The sequence below is a fragment of the Manis pentadactyla genome, chromosome 7 (assembly GCF_030020395.1).
Source record: "Manis pentadactyla isolate mManPen7 chromosome 7, mManPen7.hap1, whole genome shotgun sequence".
Lineage (NCBI taxonomy): Eukaryota > Metazoa > Chordata > Mammalia > Pholidota > Manidae > Manis > Manis pentadactyla.
In genome coordinates this window covers 125800179-125822703 of record NC_080025.1, presented here as the reverse complement: position 1 = coordinate 125822703, position 22525 = coordinate 125800179, and the positions used below count along the sequence as shown (strand labels likewise).

Genomic DNA, 22525 nt, shown 5'->3' with positions numbered 1-22525 from the left:
CTAGAGTGGTGGGAGGGCGGAAGACAGAGGCCCTGAGGATGGCTGCATGGCTAGAGAGGCCCAGAGGCAGAGACATGCTTGCTGCATGCAGACTAGCTCTGAGTGGACGGGATTCTAGTGATTGACCTGCCACCATAGGAATAAAGTTGGGTATAACTCTTTCACCCCAAGAACACTTTACTGTCATTTCTTTGGTCACATTGAATCCATAGTTAATTTGCCCAGGGCAGAAACCCACTGGCAAGACAAACGGGTAATGCCACATTCCACAATCCACAGATCCCCAAAAAGGTGATATTCAGCTTCTTTCCTCTTTATTCACTAAATACTGGTTTTCTGTCAGGCACTTACTAACTAGGTGCAAGAAGACAGTTAAGGGGCCTCCCCCTCAAGAAGCTTACAGTCTAGCAGAGAAAGGCATCAACTTGAAGTAACATGTTATGAGCACAAAAATGGGCTGAGGAAAGATGGCAGCTGTGATTCCTCAGGAGGCTAGATAGATCTTAAGATAGTGGTAGGTGTTCACCAGGGCTCAAGGTGGAGAAGGGACTCCTGATAGAGGGGGCAGCATGAGCCAGGCCATGAGCAGGCAGGTCTCAGCAGCCTGTTGGAAGGCCCCAGTGCTCCTACATGCTGGGACTGGCATCCCAGAGCGGGGATTCAGTAAGAGAAAACTGATGTCAAATCACAAATGGGCTTAGCATTTAGATTTGTCACAGATAATGAGGAGTCACTGAAGAGCTTGGGAATAATACTGGGCAGGGGAATAAATGAAATTCTGTTTCAAAAGAGATATGGAAGCATACGGAGAAAGGATCAAAGGGGAGGAGAATGACGGCAGAAAATTCCAGGCACACTACGAGTTGAACAAAGAACATCAGAAGCAGTAATAAAATGTCAAAGATGGAAAAGAGATTTTAAGGATGCAGAATCTCTAGGTCTTGACAAAAGTCTGGATGTTTGGAGGGGAAGGGACGTTTTGAAACAAGAGCAAGGGAAATCAGGTTTCTGATTTAGGTTACTAGTTGGCATCACAGTTAATCTGAGCCAGAACAGCTTCAAAAAGCTTCATGGGAGGGCGAAACCAGGTCACAGCAGATAAAGGTGACACTGGATTGTTAGGATAGAGAAATAATGCTTATGTCTGACAAAGGGTGAAATCGGTACCTACCAAAAACTTCACACTTCAGGGACCTTTGAAGAGTTAGTAGGAGAAACTTAGTGAGACTAAGTTGCTCTGGAAGAGACAAAAAGCACTACTGTATGAATGTATGAAACTATGACAGCTGAGACCAGATCACACAGCAGTCCTTCAGCCACAACAGTTCTGGAAGATTTTCTTACACTGTTACACAGGCTACAGTTAAGATACTTTAGATTAAGTTCCAACTAGCCTTGGGTTTCCCTGCCCTAGATAATTAGCTATGAAACAGGAAATTAAAACCCAACCCTTCTCTTAGAGGCTACATTACTTCTTCCTTCTGGGGAAATGAACTTGATCAGCTCTAGCCAGCCAGGGTCAACACTATTCTCCTCTCAGAAGCAGTCAAGCTGTTACACAACACACATTGGAAGGAAAACAACTACTCAAAATGCTGGCCAAGAAAGGCACTCAGTCCCCCAAAATTTGGAGAGAGTTGCAAGAGATTTAATCTTCAGCACTTGGCCCAATAGTATGAAGAACGTTTAAGGAGTGTTTATAGTAACTGAAGTTAACACACAGCAGTACTGATTACCACAACTAGGAAGTACTTTGTAGGCATGTGCTAGCACTTCACGGTATCCTGTTTAACCTTCACTGAACAATCCTGATGGATACACTATTTACTATTCCCAAAGCTCGTGGTCACTGATGGAGGAACAGTGAAAATGAACTTATCCTGGCCTTTTCAATCATTAGCCCAAGACTCTAATTGCTGTTAATAGCAGATTTACAGGTGACTCTTCCCTGTTTTCTATAACATTGCTTCACTATCTTACTTCAAACAAATGTCCTTTAGTATAGATGGGGGAAAAAATGTTTTCCTTAAATAAAAGATCCCCGTGAGCTGCATTTTCTCCACTTTCTTTTCAGGGAAGAGCAAAAGAAAGCCGAGGTACCGACTCACCCAACATCAAATTGGGGCAAAGGTCAAATAATTAATTAGAATCCAGAAGTTTTGTTTTTGATAGCCTAAGCACTATTAAAGAAACAACTTATGTTTCAAAGTATAGGAGCCAAATCTGGATTCACAGCAGCTGCCTGGAGATGCAAGAGTCCAAGGCAGACCACAAAGGCAAAGTGGCAGGCATTACAAGTGGGGGGACAGGGAAATGGGGGGGATGTCACGACAAAGGCAGAGAAGCTCAGAAGTGTCTCAGATCGCCATTACACAATGATTCTTGACTACTACTGAGCCACAAGGTGCCTGGAGAAACTGATTCAAAACTTCCACCCTTAACAATGCATATTTATAGAAAATTTTGCAAACAATGTCATAGGGTTCACAGATGCCTTTAGGGGTGCACAGATTCAAGATTAAGTGTCTATAATAAACATCACTTGTGGTATGCTACCATTATTTTCAAATGAGAACGTCTGCTTGTATAGGTGACTATCACTGGAAGGAGACACAGGACACTAGTTAACATAAGTAGTCCGTCCCTAAAGAGAACTAGATTTGTCACTGTCTATCTTCCTAAAATTTGAACATGAAAATTCAAACCTTAATAGAAGAGCTCTGCCATAACCAATGGAAACCTTAACAGCTGAGAGAGACTGTGTAGGAAATGTTCTAACCTATTGCAAGAGAACGAGGAGTGAAAACATCAATAAACCTGAGAAGAATCTCTAAAAGCCTATAAGAAAGGGTATGAGAAAAAGCCCTGGGCCTGGGATTTCTGCTTAAGCTACTGAATGTATAACAATGCATGCCACTGTGGGTATAACAAGGGTCAGCCCTGCTATGTAAAAACACTCAAAATATAGAAAAGCAAGCATACGTCAAACTCGCATCAATCAAGGAGGAGAACAGGCTGTAACCTGGGTCCGCAGCCTCAAGGAAGCCTCTGGAAGCACCTACCTCATCAGGGGTATCTTTTGCATCAGGTTGCGTTGCAGCCGCCCGGCGGGCAAGGTTTCCAGCTCGAATGTTGCTAAGGTTAATCTGCCTCTCAGGAGGAGGCCCACCACGAGGCTGCCCTCGGACAATGATTGCGCACCCTGAAAGCACCTAAGTGGGTGGAGAGAAAAAAAGAAAATTAGAGGTACTATCACACAATACAGGTTGTTCACTGCTGTATCCCCAACATCTAAGAACAGTACTTGGCACCTTAGAAGCACTCACACATTTATTGAATGACTAAATGAATGGGATTGTTTGTAAGAGAAATACCTACAAAAAACCTTGGGCTAGATTCTGAAATGATAGACCCAGAAATGCAAGTAGGAATTAAACAAGTAGAAAAGTCACAAAATAAACTATTCAAGTGAAGAGGCATGTGAGCCATGGAGACTGATAACCTTTGTAATTTCATCCCAGCAAACACCACCACCTAAGTCCTTTTCAATTACTAAGAAGTGTAGGTCTCCATCTACACATTCCACTCTGGGATGGAACAAGCAATGAAAGGCCTAAGAAAAGGATAAAGCTGAAGGAAACACCCATACAATCATCTGGAAGGAGAAAAGTACACCCAACGCTACTGTGGTCACAGCTCAGCCAGAGCCCAGCACTTACTCTTCCATTGCAGACCATTCTCAGAAGGAATCTAGAAAACACTTTGCTGTAGATGATTAAAAAAAAATCAAAGCACCTTAAGGCTCCCAAGATTCCTAAGAATCCCAAGGATTCCAAGGAGCTATTCTGGTCTTGGAATCAAAGCCACCAGACATAGAACCCACTTGCAAGTATACAAAGAGCTCTGAAGCTCCCTGGTATTTAATTTTAAAATATTTGTAGGGGAGAAGAAGGGAAGATTTCAAGTGGGAGAAGAGAAGGTATACAGAATAAAAAGACAAATGTCACCGAAGCTATTTACATTGTCTTTGCTCAGAGAGGCACAATTCAATGAAAAGACAGGCCCAAACACTGACTGCACTAGATCTGAAAGACTTTCAGTCCCATACTTCACAATGAGAAATAGCAGCTCAAAAGTTAGTAGATGGAAGATTGGAGAGTTCTGGCAACACAGCGCTCTGTGGTACACAATACCAAGGAATGGTCCCTGGAAAGGAAGCCCAAAGAAAAAAGGAAACCATTCCTGTATATGTTGGCTTAACTGACATTTCTCTCCAACTTAATGTTTTAAGTTATATTAATATAAATATAGAAGTACATTGACAATGTAAGTATGTGTTAAAAAAGTAAAATATGCAAATAACTGTGTAACCACCACCCAAGTTAAAACCTCTATCACAACCTTGGATTCCCTCTGTGTGTACTTTCTTTGCAGCTCCTTCTCCTGCCACTGTTATCCTGAACACTGTGATAACATCTCCCTTGCTTTCCTGTACAGTTTTGCCATCTCTGTGTACATCTCTATGCAACAGAGTTTAGAATTAGGGAAAATGAAACGCCATGTAATTGAGTCTGCTGCATGCACCGATCAGTGACTTGCTTTTGTTTGTTTTGGTGAAACTCATGTTTATGTAAAACACCCATTTACTCACTTCTCACAGCTGTAAACTATTCCATTATATGACTATACCATTATTCATTTATAAATTCGACTACCTTTTTACAGAAACTCTGCCAATAAACAAACACATTCCAATTTTTAAAAAAAATAGTGCTCCAACTAGTGTCTCAGTATTTCTGATACCTTAGGCACACAGACCTGGTCTAAACGCTCCTGTTCTACTCCATGACACACATAATAAAAGATTATGTTCTTTATCCAGTTCTGTGTCTGCTCTTCATTTTTATCCTTTCTAACCAAGTGTTACCAGCAATTAAACTCTACAGCTTCCAACCAACCGCCATTGCCATAGCCTTTCCTGAGAACCCATGTCCCAGGGCATCATTCCTGGGAACTGAGAGTCTAAAAAGACAAGGTCTCAAAGTGAAGCCAGGCAAAAACAGGTATGTGAGAGCAGAGGGTGTCTGGTGTTCCCTAAATGAGAAGGGCCAAAGAAAGAAATGAAAAGAACCTGGACCTGATTCACTGACAAGCAATTCTCACAAGTGGCAGAAGCAAGAACAGCCCACCTGTACTGGAAATCATTCACGCACAAATTCCCAATGGGGCTGAAGAGAACCAAGCTACATATCGCTTATGAACCAGAGCATCTGTCTCCAATCCTGCCTCAATTTTAGTCAACTTTTCACCAAAAATACTTTTAGTACTTCTTGGCAAACCTAGTTAGAAAAGCTTATGCCAATGTGGATAAAATGAAAGTTCCTGTGGCCAGGATTCTCACCTGGCCCTGGTTGGCTAGCTCCCTACAAACGCGTGGGCAATACGTTGCTATTGACTCTATATAAAGAGCTCCACCAGTGCTCTGGGTAACACGGTGGCACAGCTGCGAGGCTGCAGAAGAGCAGAGCAGAGGCTGGAGTGGTGGCAGCGCCGAGAACAGGCCCAGAGGACGGCTGTGCAGGACAGCTGTGCAGACAGAGAGGCCCAGAGGCAGAGACCAGCTTGCTGCATGCAGACTTGCTCTGAGTGAACAAGATTTTAGTGACTGACTTGCCACTGTGGAAATATAGTTGGGTATAACCCTTTCACCCCAAAAATGTTCTACTGTCATTTCTTTGGTCACACTGAATCCATAGTGAACTTGCCTGAGGCTGAAACCCATTGGCAAGACAGCCCATTTACAAGAAAACTCATTTTGGCTGATCAAGATCAACTCTGGTGAGTGAGCACTGACCTGGTCTAGAAAATATTCTTAATCTCTTGAGTCTGACAAAAACGACTGAAATGCTCTGGAACAGAATGACAGATGAGAAAATTCCCTTTTCCCCTAAATACGAGAAATGGTGTTACCGCTAATGCCTGTACCTAATAAACTAGATCCCTGAGAAACAATGGGTCAATAATTATTCCCTGGCCCGATTAAGGACTTTGGCAAACAATTTGTACATAGGGAGTTTGCAAAATTTCCTTTGTGCATCCTCGGCTTTCTGAATGCTATTCTCAAGACTGCTCCCAGAACTTTGCATTATTGCACCAAGTATGCCATTCAGACAAAAGTCAGTGAATTGGAGAGATGACTTTTACTTTATAGGTTGCTTGACACTTTTATACTGAGTATACAAATTCAATCCCCTAAGCAACAAGAATTGATATTCATTGTGCTAGGAAATGATAATCATATTCCCCCAGGACAAAAGGCCTGACACCTGTACACCTTTCCTGGGAAACTCCTTCCCCTCTTTTGGCCACAGCCTTGTGAGAGGTAGGAGAAGACTGTCTGCAGATCCCTAAGAAAGGAAGAAACCTGTCTATAATAGAAGGACTCTGTTTCTTTCTACTACTTATAGGAACTAGAGAGCAAAGAGGTGGTGCAGTATATTTTTTGAACTATCTCCATTTCATCTTCCAAATATTGGTTAAACTGCTTACATGTCAACAGTTTTTCAGGTTTTTCCTCAATAAAAATATTTTCACAGCTTTCTCTTAATCTAAGATTTCCTACTAAATAAAGCCAAGGAGAAACAGCTTCTGGGGGAAAAAAATATTTAAATGGTCTTTAAGTAAAATATGAAAAGACCAAGGATCTATATATATAACTTAACCTGTATCTCATATGGCACCAAAATAAGTTATCTTTCCTCTGTGAAAGATCTGACATCTAAGTTGATTACTTTTACAATTTTATTCACTGACTTATTTATTCACTTATTAATTCAATGCAAATTTATTGAGTGCCTATGTGCCAGGCATTATTCAAGACAAGTGGTATACTTCAGTGAAATAAAATAGACCAAAATGTCTGCTCCTGGAGAGCTGGAATTCTAGTGGGGGAAGACAGAAAAATAATAAACCTAACAAGTAAAACATATCCTTTGTTTCATTAGAATTTTAATTTCAGAAGAATAATGTTAAGATTGAGAGGAAACTGGTCATGGGTAATTGTTCTGCCATAGCTATAGTGATTCATGTTGCAAACCTTCATGGATGCGGTAATTATCCTTAATTGCTAATTTATAGGGCATAGAAAGCAAGTCATATGGTAACTGCTTTATCCAATTATACTAATAAAATGATGTATTCTAGAAAAACTATCTCAGCCCTACCTGATAGAGCAAGAGGTTTGTGGAAACAGCTGTCACAATGAATCCGTTTGATTTGAGGTTATGGATTAGACATTTCTCAGCTCTGCCAGTAAAGGTTGCAGAGGGACGTGGTGTGATTCAGAGGACATGGCTTCATGGCACAAGTCGGATGGTGAAAAAAGCTGAAACAAGCCACATGAGAAGGAAAATGGGGACTCAAACTGTTCAATCCCACTTATAGGTTTACTGGGAGATCTACCTATGGTGAAGCACTTTATGGGCAGCCACTAAAATGTTGCCCAGCAACAGGAACACCATATTAAATCTCCACTAGATCCTCATAAATGATTTGGTGTGTTTAACTCTTAAACATCCAGACCACAGACACACGACAGTAAATTTCTTAGACATAAACCTAGCCACACTATACTCAGGGCAAAAAAGTGATGGCATCCATATGGATTCCAATAAAGCCAGCGTTTTTTTCCACAGCTCCAAGAGCAAAAAACTTGGTTTGAAAATGGAATCCTCCTAGCTGAGAGCATTTTCTTAGCTCTGCAAGGAGGACTGGCTGAACAGGTGTAATGCCTGTTAAGATGTAACAGGAATATAATCCACACATATATGGTCAATTAATATATTATAAAGGAGCCATGCATATACAATGGAGAAAAGACAGCCTCTTCAACAACTGGTGTTGGCTAAACTGGACAGCTACATCTAAGAGAATGAAACTGGATTATTGTCCAACTCCATACACAAAAGTAAACTTGAAATGGATCAAAGATCTGAATGTCAGTCATGAAACCATAAAACTCTTAGAAGAAAACATAGGCAAAAATCTCTTGAATATAAACATGAGCAACTTTGCTCTGAACATCTCCTCAGGCAAAGGAAACAAAATAAAAAATGAACAAGTGGAACTCCATCAAACTAAAAAGCTTCTGTACAGCAATGGATACTATCAATAGAACAAAAAGGCATCCTACAGTATGGGAGAATACATTCATAAATGACTTATCCAATAAGGGGTTAACATAAAAAATATATAAAGAACTCAAATACCTCAACACCCAAGAAGTAAATAGCCTGATTAAAAAATGGGCAGAGGATCTGAACAGACACTTCTCCAAAGAAGAAATTCAGATGGCCAACAGGTACATGACAAGATGCTCCACATTGCTAATTATCAGGGAAATACAAATTAAAATCACAATAAGATATCACCTCATACCAGTCAGGATGGCAAACATCCAAAAGACAAAGAACAACAAATGCTGGCAAGGATGCAGAGAAAGGGGAACTCTCCTACGCTGCTGCTGGGAATGTAAATTAGTTCAACCATTGTGGAAAGCAATATGGAGGTTCCTCAAAAAACTAAAAATAGAAATACCACTTGACCCAGGAATTCCACTCCTAGGAATTTACCCAAAGAAAACAAGATCCCAGATTCAAAAAGACATATACACCCCTATGTTTATTGCAGCACTATTTATAATAGCCAAGATATGGAAGCAACCTCAGTGTCCAGTAAATGAATGGATAAAGTAGATGTGGTACATATGCACAATAGAATTATTGTTCAGCCATACAAAGAAAACAAATCCTACCATTTGCAACAACATGGATGGAGCTAGAGGGTATTATGCTCAGTGAAATATGCCAGGCGGAGAAAGACAAGTACCAAATCATTTCACTCATTTGTGGAGTATAACAACAAGCAAAACTGAAGGAACAAAACAGCAGCAGACTCAAGAATCCAACAAGGGACTAGCAGTTACCAAAGGGAAGGGGTTCAGGGAGGGTCAGTGGGGAGGGAGGGAGACGGGGATTAAGGTGCACTGTAATTCACAATCACAATACAGGTAGGTCATGGGGAAGGCAGTACAGCACCAAGAAGACACTATACTGATAGACAGTGACTGCAATGGGGGGGTGAGGACTTGGTAATACGGGTGAATGTTGAGACCGCAATGCTGTTCATGTGAAACTTTCACAAGATTGCATATCAATGATACTTTAATAAAAATTTGCTAAAAAAAATTTCAAATGCTGAAACAAACAAAAAAAGATATAACAGGAATATCTTAGCAGTATCTGCCAATATGAAAACCCAATATAAGGAATAAAAGCAGCCACCTGATTAACACCAAAATATTATTTAAAAGGCCCCAAATAACTCATACATTTATGGTCAACTGATTTTTAACCCAGATGACAAAATAATTCATTTGGGAAAGAATCTTTTAAACAAAAATGTGCTGAGAAAACTGGATATCCACATGCAACAGGGATGAAGCTGGACCTCTACCTCACACCATATACAAAGTTAACTCTGTATCAGAGACCTAAATGTAAGAGTTAAAACTGTTAAAACTCTTATAGGAAAATATAGGTGTGAATTTTCATGACCTTGGATTAGGCAATGGTTTCTTATGACATCATCTTAAAAAGGACAAGCACCCGAAAACAAGACAAATTGAACTTCCTCAAAATTAAAAGCATCATTAGATCAATGGAAACTATCAAGAAAGCAAAGACAATATTTACAAAATGTGTCTAGTATCTAGAATAAAAAGCTATTTTAATTCAGCAAATGACAACCCAACTAAAAGTAGGCAAAGGATTTGAATAGACCTTCATCCAAAGAAGCTTTACAAAGGGCTAATCAACACAGGAAAAGATACCATCATTATAAGGGAAATGCAAGTCAAAACCACAATGACATCACTTCACAGCCACTTACATATATATATATATAGATAGATAGATAGATAGATAGATAGATAGATAGCTATAGATATAGCTATATAAGGATAGCTATAATCAGTCAGAACAAGAATGTGGCAAAATTAGGGCCCTCACACATTGTTGGTGATGTAGTCACTTGAATAGTGAGTCCCTCAAAAGTTAAACAAAGAGTTATATGTGACCCAGCAATTCCACTCATAGGATATACTAGAGAAATAAAATCTATGTCCACACAAAAACTTATACATAGAAGTTTACCACAACTTTGTTCATAAAAAATAAAAAAGAATAGAAACAATCCAAATGTCCATCATATGATAAAGAAATAAAATGTGGCATACCCACAAAATGGAATGATTCAGAAATAAAAAGAAGTGCTGGTTGATGCTACAATGTGGATGAATCTTATCCAAGTGAAAGGTAGACAGGAAAAGCCACATATTTAATGATTCCATTTATACAAAATGTCCAAAACAGCCAAGGCCATAGCCACAAAGTAGATCAGTGGATCCCAAGGGCTGGAGAGAGGGGAGAATAGGAATGACTACTAACGGGCATACGGGGTTTCTTTTTCTTTTGAGTTATCAATGAAAATGTTCTAGAATTAGATAGTGATGATATTTGTATGAATACAGTAAATTGAATGGGACACTTCAAAAGGTTGAACTTTAGGATATGTGGATTTATTTCAATAAAAAAAAATTTTAAGTCCAATATGGACACAAAACATTAGAGTGTGTGTGTGTGTGTGTTCATGCACACACACATTTCACTACAGAAGATTTCCCTATCTTGCAGGAAGATTGGATGCTTAGCTGAAAAACAGTAACAAAAATTTTTTTAAAGGCAGCTGACTCAGAACCAAGTCAAGCATGGTGACTCACCACAGAATGAAGGGCTACTGTAAACTTCCAAGTCCTCTAGAAATAACAAGACAGAAGTCACAGGAAAGAAGGAGTAAGTTCATCAAAGCTAAGGAAAGGGTAACAATGACTGAAAACAAAACAAGTTTTGCTGAGAAACAACACAGCATGCAGAATGAACTCCTCACCCTCTATGGCACAGAAAGGAGAACCGGGAGTGTCCCTGAGCTGGAAGGTCCATGGTGCCACCTGGAAGCCTGCAACGGTCACAACCCAAAGGCTGCACGTGAAGGGGATGTATGCGTGCCAGAGGAACAAAGAAGCAGGCCCAGGACTCTTCTCCAGACAAACCGGTTTCCGCACCGAAAAATACAACAGGAGATGGAGAAGGAACTGTCACTGAAAGTAGGAAAGCTTTTATTAGATACACTTAAACGAAGCAAAAGAACTAATAAAGAAATGAAATCAAAGCAAGAGTAACTGAAAAGAAACTAAACTGAGGAAAATTTCAGAACAGTGTATCAGGAAAAAGCTTTCTGGCAGCCAGAGCTGTTGCTTCACAAGAAGAACCATCGCTTGAAAATTAAAGTCATTTAGACAAAGAGTAAACAAGTCCCAAAAGAACATACATAAGCTGTGTGGTCTGGGAGGTCTTCCCCAGAATACTTGCTAACACAGCCAGCTTTTTCTTTTTCTGGCAAGAGCGAGAGAAAAACCCAAATCAGAGGGCACAGCATCCAAACACAATGAACTGGAAGCCCAAGGCCTAACGGCACGCCGTATTACTCGCTCTGTGGGCACTAACACTTGCAGCAGAGGCAGACAGAAGCGGAGGCTCCCAGGCAGCTGTACCACAAATTGGCCTTCAGTTTGCAAACAGGGGAGTTTAAATCTCAAGGGGACTATAATGATCACCCACAGAGAGAAGGCAGATAAAGAGAGCATCTAATCTGGGCCCTTTTATTTCAAAAATAAAAAATCTGCAAGCAAGACAGATAAAATGACTTTTGCTTAAAATTAAGTACTGATGGCTGGGCAAGAACTACATGTGAAATCCCCCACTCCTGATGTTCTGCTGTGCTCTGTGCAGAAACAAGCATTTCGGGAGCTGATGTCTGTTGAAACGGTGTCTGATGTTCCTTGCTCATTACATCTTGTTCTCAATCAAAATTGTTATTTATATGTGCCAGCAGAGCAGGTTCTGAGACTAAACCACTAAGCAAGTAAGGTTTCCATGAGCTGGATGGCCCAAAGCAAACCAACACTTTTTAAACATGACTTACTATATGCAAAGCAAAGAGAGACTTGGGTCCAGTATTACAAAAGAATACCCAAAAGGAGACCCAAGGAAAAAAACTTTGGAATGATGAAAAGCAGGCCTGGCACACTACAACCCACTGGCCAAATCCACCCTACTGCCTGTTTTTGTACAATCCATGAGCTAAAAATGGTTTTTACATTTTTAAATGCTTAGGGAAGAAGAAAAGTCAAACGAAGGACATTATGCAACATATGAAAAGATTTTGAAATTCAAATTTCAGTGTCCATAAATACAGTTTTATTGGAGTGTGATCAAACTCATGTCTTTTCATAACTGTCTGTGGCTGCTTCTGCACTGGAATAGCAGTTGAGTAGTTGTGTCAGAACCTAAAATATTTACTACCTGGCCCTTTAACAAAGTCAGTTTGCCAACTTCTGATGTAAAACATTATGACATGGAAGTACGATAAAAGCTAATTTTGTGACAGTCCAAATAACAAATGCACAGCAAAAATAAATTCTGGACTACCACTTCAAGTTATACAAACCGCTCAATTTTATCATCAGAGAAGAAACAGTGGTATATGGCAGTGAATTTCGTTTCAGCATCAAATGTCAGTGGCTCTATGTACCTCAGTTTCCCATTTATAAAATAAATATAGAAGAATATCATGAGAGTTGTTATGAAACCTAAAGAAGAAAACAAAACACTTAGCAGGATGCTCCACATTACTAATAATCAGGGAAATGCAAATTAAAACCACAATGAGATATCACCTCACACCAGTTAGGATGGCAAACATCCAAAAAACAAGAAACAACAAATTCTGGAGAAGATGCAGAGAAAGGGGAACCCTCCTACACTGTAAAATAGTTCAACCATTGTGGAAAGCAATATGGAGGTTCCTCAAAAAAGTAAAAACAGAAATACCATTTGACCCAGGGATTCCACTCCTAGGAATTTACCCAAAAAAAACAAGATCCCAGATTCAAAAAGATATATGCACCTCTATGTTTATTGCAGCACTATTTATAATAGCCAAGATATGGAAGCAACCTCAGTGTCTATCAGTAGATGAATGGATAAAGAAGATGTGGTACATATAGACAATAGAATTATTATTCAGCCGTACAAAGAAAACAAATCCTACTATTTGCAACAACATGGATGGAGCTGGAGGGTATTATGTTCAGTGAAATAAGCCAGGCGGAGAAAGAAAAGCACCAAATGATTTCACTCATTTATGGAGTATAACGACGAAGCAAAATTGAAGGAACAAAACAGCAGCAGACTCAGACTCCAAGGGACTGAGGGGTTACCAAAGGGAAGGGGTTGGGGAGGATAGATGGGGAGGGAGGGAGAAGGCGATTAAGGGGCTAATATTATAATTAATACACAAAATGTAGGGAGGTCACCGGGAAGGCAGTATACCACAGAGAAGACAAGTAGTGACTCTATAACATCGTACAACGCTGATGGACAGTGACTGCAATGGGTTGTGGCAGGGGACTTGATAATATGGGTGAATGTTGAAACCACAATGTTGCTCATGTGAAACCCTCATAAGATTGAATATCAATAATACCTTAATAAAAAAAAGAAAACACTTAGCAGATGCTGGCCAAAAACCCAATAAATAATTGCCAATATTGTTATAAGAAATGGCTCAAAGTGCACTCTAATGTAAAGATAGAAGAGTATGTACAATGGAAAAAGATGGACATTTCCTATGGGGGTATAAAAGTAAACAAACTCATGAAAATTTTCCCACTGCTGAACTCAGAAAGGATTAAATAAATAATCTATAGTTCCCTGATTAATCAGCTAACATAACCCTCTCTACAAAAGCAGCTTATGTCAGAATCTCTGTCCTCAAAGTATAGCAAGTGTGCATCATGTCTTTAAGTCTGTACTGAACTTTATACCTACAAAATGTCATGGCAGTCAGCCTCAGTTGGCCATGAACGATGAAATCAGTCTTAAGTTTGAAGAGAAATTCAAGTGAAAATCATTCCAAACACTGATATTCCCTCATGCATGAGGACAATACTACCATCTCTTCTGGATTGTTAGGATTAAGTGAGATGCCTCACAGAACCTGACTCCAAGCCCCCGCTCCACAGGTATTAAGGGAACACTGGTCTCTCCACCCTCCCTCCTCTCCACTTTGCCCTTCTTCACCCTCACAACGACCCACTGAGGAAGCAGGACATTTAGCCTCACTTCACAGCTGAGGAAAGTTGGCAGTTTGATGACAGCAGCAGAGCTAGAACACAGGCTTTGCCAGTGTACTTTCTAATAACCCCCAAATACTAAAACTATGATATGATAACTAGGTGTCAAAAAAATTGTTGTCTTACAGTGGGGAGGTGGGGGGGTGATGGATGAAGACAATCAAAAGGTATAAACTTCCACTTATAAAAGAAGTTAAGTCATGGTAAGTCATGGGGATATAATACACAGCATGGTAGGTGACTATAGTTGATAAAACTATATTGCCTATTTTGAAGTTAAGAGAGTAGATCTCAAAACTTATCAGAAGAAAATTCTGTTAACTATGTATGGCGATAGATGTTAACTAGACCTATTGTGGTGATCATTCGCAATATATACAAATATCAGACTCCAACTGAAACTAGTATTAGGTTGTTGGCTGTATCTTAATTTTTTTAAAAAGCTAGTGGTTTCCATTAAATGCACACCCACGTGCACACACACACACACACACACACACACACACACACACACACACACACACGGCTGTAACTTTGTCCCTGAACAAATAAAGCCTTGCCATGAAGGAACTGACTCAATCTCCCAGAAGCCAATACCAGGACCGTCCCCCCAAGACACTGGTTCTCTGCAGGGCCAAGTCCTCACTACTGAACACAGAGTTCCACCGTTCTCAAGGGCCCTGAAAGCAAGTTACTCAGAAATTAGCAAAGAACTCAGGAAACTATGTGGCAGGCAAGTGTGAAGTGTCATTTCAGAGAAATACATTCCAGTTTTCTGACGAAAATTTTTCAGAGTAAGCAATAGCCATGTGTGAAGACTGCTGCAGGAGGAACCAAAAACAAATGGACTCCAGTACACAAAAAAAAAATGATCACTAAAGGAGTCTGACCTGTCTACCAAACGGTTAGTGTCAAGTACACAGATTACTAACAGTAAAGGAAAATTACTGCAGTGATAAGGCTTTCTGTTGGAGATTTTGCTGTTTAAATTTAAAATGCCCCACAGATGCAGTCCTGAAGTGTTCATAAGCACAAAGAAACTGTGATGTGCCTTAGAGAAAATACGTTAGATGAAGTTTATTCAGGTGTGAGTTAGTGCTGTTGGTCATTAAGTTCACTGTTACTCAATCAACAATATATATACAAATAAGGTGTCTTAACTTTCTTATTAATGTACGGTTGATATACAGTATTATATTGGTTTCAAGTATAAAGCCCAGTGGTGCAACAGTTACCCACATTAAATTCCCACCCCAACTAGTGTAGTTACTGTCAACACAGGAACTTGTTACAGAATCACTGGCTATATTCTCCATGCTGTACTACCATCCCTGTGCCCAACTTACATTGAGATTTTTGTATCCCTTATCCCCCTCACAATCCCCTAAAATAAGGCATCTTTAAACAGAAACATATGTATCTATCACTTAATGAAAATGCAGTGGCCAGATGCTTGCAGGAATCTAGCCCTGTATTTCTTATAGAAGCAATGGTTCAGTATTCACTAATTCAGTGTTTGCAACTTGATGGTACATAACTACCATGAATGACTACATGTGATAAATAGAGGGGAGGATACGGCAACTGGGGACTCTGGGTGAAAGTGACACAGGAGTTATTTGTACTATCCTTGCAACTTTTAAGTTTGAAATAATTTCAAAATGAAGTCTACAAAACTTTTTAAGGTGCTTAATAGCTGCTTTACAGCCCCATGACAAAACTGTTAAAAAGAAAACAACAAACCCAAAATGGAGTCATTTCTGCTAGGCGGAGTCACCGAACTGAGGCTTAACACCTAACCTAATTACTGCAGTTTCAATCTCTCAGAAATGCATCCTCACCAGCAAATCCTTACCAATCAGGAAATTTCCGGTCAGCACCCAGGAGCTAAGCTAAGCTATCACATAGGAGCCCTCTCCATCCCACCCCCTACCTCCACCTCACCCCAAAAGAAGATGAGATAATCTGCATAATAAGACCCCCCTGCTCTTCCACCTCATGGAAAGTGAACTTGCCTAAAACAGTTCTTTCTTTTACTAATAACTATTTGCCCATCGTCCTTCCTATAAAACTTACCATTTTGTACAAGGCCTCAAGACCATTTCTACTTGCTAGTGGGATGCTACCCCAATTCATGAATCACTTAACAAAGCCAATCAGATTTTCCTATTTACTCGGTTCAATTTTGTTTTCAAACAAAACAAATGACTAGAATAGATCTCACTGGTGGTCCTAAAAGCTTGTCTTGCTCCCCACTTCTTTTCTTCCCCCCCTCCCTCTGCATAAACAACTTTGAAAAATATGAATGTCAAACTATTATTGTGTTGCAAGGACTGTATCTTTCGATGTGATCCATTCACGCTTCAAGTTCTCCCACATGAAATAAAACCCTAGACATCTGAATTTAAGCCTTCTGAGTACACAGCTCAAAAAGGCTATATTATATCACCCCTGTTAAAAAGACACAGGCCCAACATGGTGTGACTTCCACTAGGTCAAATCACCAAGCCAGGGCTTTAACATCTAACCTAATTGCTTCAACCTTCCTTAGAAAGATAGTCAGGAATTTTCTGATTAGGATCATAGATAAAATAATCTGTCACTAGTCCTCTCCACCCTCCCTAAAAGATGAGGTCATACATGATAAGACCCCCTGCTCTACTTTCTAAGGATGGTGACCTTGCCTGAGACAATGCCTTTTCTTTTTCTCATAAATTTTTCCCCACCTTCCTTCTAACAAACACCTTCCATTTTATATGATTGCTGCAGCATCTGTCTACCTATGAAAGGGTATTCATGAATCACTTAATAAAGCCAATTACATCTTCAAACTTAGTTGAATTTTAACACCCCCAAAGACAATCTTGGTTTTAGGGAGAGTGCTTCTTCCTCCCTATGCTAGTTATCTGGTGGGGATTTTAAAAACTTACGTGTATCTAACTAAAAGCCAGAAACCCCTTAGTGTCTCAAAACTTTTGAGAAACTTAGGGAAGTCCAGTTACAGTAAATGAGAACATTGTGAGATTTAAGGGCACCATACATATTTATGTTTTAGTGAAGCTGAATCTTAACCCCTGTAATCTTTAACCCTGGAAGCTGGCCACCTTTAGTACTAAAGAGGAATGGAATGATCAGAAACAATGCCAAGTCTACCACACTACCCTACTGTCCCCAACACCTTTGGCCTTCTCTATGATGTAGGCTGTCCAGATCAAAATGTGAGGACAGTAGAGTAGTATTTTCAGCTAGCACCTGGGACAGGAAGAATGAATGTGTACCTCTAGTCAATTACAGTTTGAAAGAGCTCAATAGTTTTATCACTGCAGCCACCTAAGCTACAAACTGAAGGGAGATATGACCCAGCTGAGTCCCATCATCTTTGAACTGAAACAAGAGTAACAAAGGCAGAAGTGAGGGGAAATTATGCATAGAAAGCCTCTCAAGGGAATTAGATTAGCAATCACCTGAGAACTTGTTAGAAATGCAGACTCTCAGATCCCACGAGACTGAATTGGAATTTGCATTTCAACAAGACCCTCAGGTCTCCAGGAAGCACAACAGTTATTCCCCGCCCCTTTCCCCCAACCCTAAGTGCCTGGCTCAGAAACATAAAGTTCTCTGGTAATTTCAGCTTGAACTGTTTCCTCAGAGGCCTTCCCAACCCAAGACGAGGTCAGATCTCCCTGCTATATATGCCCTCCCAGCTACTTTGTACTTCTTCCCATGGAATTCATCACAATATTAAATAGTGTAATTGTTTAATATCAGTTTCCTCTCTATGATGCAAGCTCTGTAGGGACAAGGACCATGTCTCTTATTCACCATGATAGCCCCAGAGCCCAGAACAATACCAGAAACAAAGCATTCAGTAACTATTTTTTGAATAAATGAAATGCCCTACTGTGTATCAAGCACAGTGCTAGACTCTGAAGAGAGGGGACAAAACAATTAAGACATGATCCTTGTCTTTAACTCATAGTTAGTGGATTTCTGCTAAAGCTAACAGCCAAGCTCTTAAAGCATTTCCTGCACTCACAGCTGCTTTTCCTAGTTCTCTGCCAAATGACAAGTAGCCTAAATGTCCTCTGAGGCCCTCCCCTCCAGCATCATCGATACATAAGCACATGCTCACCTGTTCCACCCTACAACCCAGGATTCTCCAATCCCAGAGGTCAAGGCCTGGTCTGCCTTCTCGCCCTGCCCTCTCTTACCCAACTTCTTTCTTCAGCATCATCTCATTCTCCCCTAGAAAGTTCATGTTATTTCTGGGAACATTTTCTTCAGCCCACCTCGTCATCAGTTTTATTGTGAGATGTCAAATTTCCCTTGTCACCTCCTTCAAGAATGTCTTAACTAATTTCTAACCACTCAATCGATTATTGCCTGTGAGCTGTCAAGTCTTTTCTTAACCATTCAAATCTATCCCAAACCATACTGGAGAACCTCCCAATTAACTGTTCAATATTCAATTGTGTTCCCACCTTTCTCAGCCATTTCCTACATCTCCCAAAGGCATACTGTCTAAGCAAATGCTATCATCAGTTCTGTGGTTATTTTCTCCAAGACTCTATTTATTCTTATTTTAATAGGTAAGACTCTCTCAGAAGACATATCCCAAAGCCTATATCCAAACACTAAGATAACAAAAACATATCTGAATGCCTTAACTGATGGCAATGAGAGAGAAATGTTATTTCCTTTTACATTCAGGGAAGCAGCTCACGGGGAAATATAAGTGGATAGGCAAAGACCACACTGTGATGGGAAAGGGGGTGCTCAGTGAGGAAGGTCAGCTCACAGCTGTCTCCAACAGGCTCACAACCAGACCCCACCTGGAGTACCAAGCGGCCACTAAAACCATCAAATCCTTGACTCTATGACTTTGACCAAAGTCAGAAGCACTCTGTGTGCACTAAGTATTACAGATACATTCTTGTGCCTGTTGTGAACAGGGTTAACAATTCCATGGGCTGTGCCATGGGATTCTTTTGGGAATGTTTTCCACATCCCAACCTGTAACTGTGTCTACCAAGTAAGGACAGACTGGAGCCCTAGTCCAGAGATTTAGGTTTGGGAACTACCAGAAATTGTAAAGCACTGTAAAAATCACCAATTGTTTTCTTAAGCTCTTGAAGATATACACTTCTAGAGTACTGGGCTCAGCCTATTTTTGTGGGCTTCAAGTAACAGATACAGTTTTTTGTTTACATACATTTTTCTGTACATGCCCATTGTGTTTCAGAATTATTCCATGTGGACATGTATATGATAGGAAAGTAGAAGAGCTTATTCCTCATGAACTTAGGTGTTGGTATCACAGGTATAGCAGGCAACTCCCCAGAAACATAGGTTCTGTTAAGGAAAACCAAGAAAAGGGCATTATAAACTGCAAAAGACTCCCTCTTCCCTTCAAGGGCAGAAGGAAGGGAAAGAGCAGTGACCAAGACTGGGTAGGGAAGCCTGGATTGCATTCCAGGAGCTACTGAGTAAATCTAGCCCCCAAGCTCCTTCAACTGACTTCTTTCCCTTTCTCAGCTCCAGGGCTCTGAGGCATCAGTCCCCTCCGATTCCTGATCTGATCAAGGCGGTGTTGGGGGGAGCAGCTGCTAGGTTACGAGCCACCATGTCTGTAAGCTGCTGTCGTCTCTCTCATCCTCACAGCACTGCCATCACTGTGATCCTGAGCAAAATGTAACGTACAAAATATCAAATCATGATCAAATGATAAAAAGGGGGTTAGGAAAGCTTTATACCAGATACCACTAAATGAAAGTATATTAGAGATCTTGAAGAGGTCCTAAAGAAATGATTATTGCATTTACTGTTCCTCAGGTTCACTCCTGTAAAGTCATAGGCATTTTCTTATAACTTACAGCAACCGGGATGCTAGCTTATTAAGCATAATACTCAATACGATTCAGAGTGAAATGTCTCTAAAGAACACCTAATACTTATTTTGGCTTATATGCAGACTGACTGTAGAACTTGAAGTAATTCAACTTCTATTCTACCCATGAAAAGCATGGGTTTTTCCCATTTTACTTTCCAAACCTGTTTGGAAACTTTTCCTAATTTGAAATGTCAATAGTCAATTTTAGATGTCAAAGTAAAGAAGTGTAAATCACATACATACCATAAACATTTCAAAGCCCTTTACTGCAAAATTAACATACCATCTTGGATTCTCCATATCACTAAAATGCTTGAGGTCTCCAATCATCCAACACAGCTGGAGATTACAAGTGGCCACCCACTCCTCCATCACTACTTGCTGGTGCCCAGCCCACCTCTTCCTCCATCATAATGCACAAATTTGCATACCTCCTCAGGAAGTTAAACAGAAGACTATCTGGCCATGACCTGGAGCTTGCTTATCTTCAATCCAGAAGAGACTGCTCCTCCATTTTTATTAGAAAAAAACATAATTTTCTACATACCCTATGCTAACCATTATTTCCAGCTGTGTGATACCCCACCACCTTTTTAGGAGGTGGGGGCTCTAATAAACTTTCTATGTAACACGCAGAAATTTCAAACCCAAGTTTTCAGACAGCTCGGGCTCATGGGACATTTTTACTATTAGCCATGTGCCTTCGATCACTTTCAAAATTAATTTCCGAATTTCTGTTCCTCTAATAATCAAAGTACCAACCTTATTATTCTCTCTACATTGGCTTTCAGCATCTCCTGTTGATAGTCAAAGAAACACATTTACTTCTGACCAGAGTAAAAAAGCTGCTTCCATTAAGAGCTCTGATACGTGACTGCTTAAGAAATAAATGGAAACTAAGCAGCTGGCTAGCAGCCCTCCACTAGCTTGCCAGGTTAAGGGAGGTATTCCCTGGAGCTAGAATCAGGTGACTAACACAGGCGCAGGGGAGGCTACCCAGGAGCTGGGCCCGGGCCCCACAGGGAGCCTGCGGTAGGTGTCAGGAGATTCTAAAGCTCATCTCTCACAAGAGGTAAGTTTAACAAGATAATTCGGCTTTTAAAAAAGTAATAGAGGCAGCCTTCTGGCCTCTGGGCCATGAAAGGGCTCACCTGCCAAGAATAACAACACAAGCAATGACCACACACAGAATCACAGATCTCTGTGGGATTCCAAGACCCAGGCACTCCAGAGTCTCCCTCACACACAGACGGCAGGAAATGGGGGGAGAGGGGCAACAGAATGTGTGAGCTTTTCAGGAAGACCTGGGAGAGTCCTATTAGGTAAGCAGATAAATCACGCTTTGGCATAATAATTTCCAGTTCTGGGTTGTTGCCAAAAATAGAAATGCCCCTGGGTTTTCCCTCTCCTGGAACAGGATTCATAAAGTTTAATTAAAAGTTTGCTAACCTCACATTCCAGAGACTGAAAATAAAAATTTCTTAGACACCTCATTTCTTGTTCCTTTCTCTACCACAACTTGCAGCAACCCTTACTTTAGGCAAGTTGCCTTAACCTTGCACACTGAATCCACATTTCTCAACACATGCTTCCAAGAACATCCGAGTATTCCCACCTATACTTACCCATTTCTCCTGCCTTATCTCACCCATTTTATTTCTCTACCTCTCTCAAGAACTATCACTTTCACTATCTCCCCAGAAAAGATTTTTCAAACAAATAAACTGATCAGAAAATATCATATCTGATTTCCCCAACCCACCCATTCTCCACAAAAAACCATCGGTATTTAACTTCCCACTATAAGTCAAAGGTACCTGCCTCTTCAAGAAGCGCCACCCAGGGCTTTTTCTCTCAGGTCATACTAGTGGGAGATTGGTCCACGCTTGGGTGTTGAGACCCAGAGGGTGGGGGGGTCCCATAAATGCTCCCCCATAGAATTTCCCACTGCTAAAGTAGTTTGGTCCAGGATGTTTGCTTCTACGGATATTGGAAGGTCAACAGAATTGTTGCAATAAAACAAGGTCTTAATGACTTTTTTAAAATTCCCAAAAAAAGAAAAAAAGTTACCTGCCTCTTTTTAACAACTGACAACTAAAATCTTATCAACCCAAAGCTTTACCCAGAATCAAGCACATAGCCTGGGGTCTCAAGCCTCAGCTGCCTACCCTCCATAAAAGGTTTTCTTCTCAGCCATGAGACCCTCCTCCTCTGAGACCATCCTAGTGGCTAGACTTCCAGAACCATTTACCCACCGGTTTATATGGTCTTGCGAACTGTTCTACCCCTCTCCCTGATTTGACAGTTCTTAGTAAACCCACTAA

The 22525-nt window shown here is 40.5% G+C and overlaps 1 protein-coding gene across 4 annotated transcripts in view; it reads right to left on the bottom strand.

The window, feature by feature from the left end:
• Positions 1–22525, bottom strand: part of SND1 (staphylococcal nuclease and tudor domain containing 1) — a 446546-nt gene that overhangs the window by 412650 nt on the left and 11371 nt on the right. For all 4 annotated transcript variants that reach the window (XM_057504746.1, XM_057504745.1, XM_057504744.1 and 1 more), the window contains exon 2: positions 3063–3212. In XM_057504746.1, the coding sequence (XP_057360729.1) occupies positions 3063–3212 (150 nt within the window). The remainder of the gene's footprint in view (positions 1–3062; positions 3213–22525) is intronic.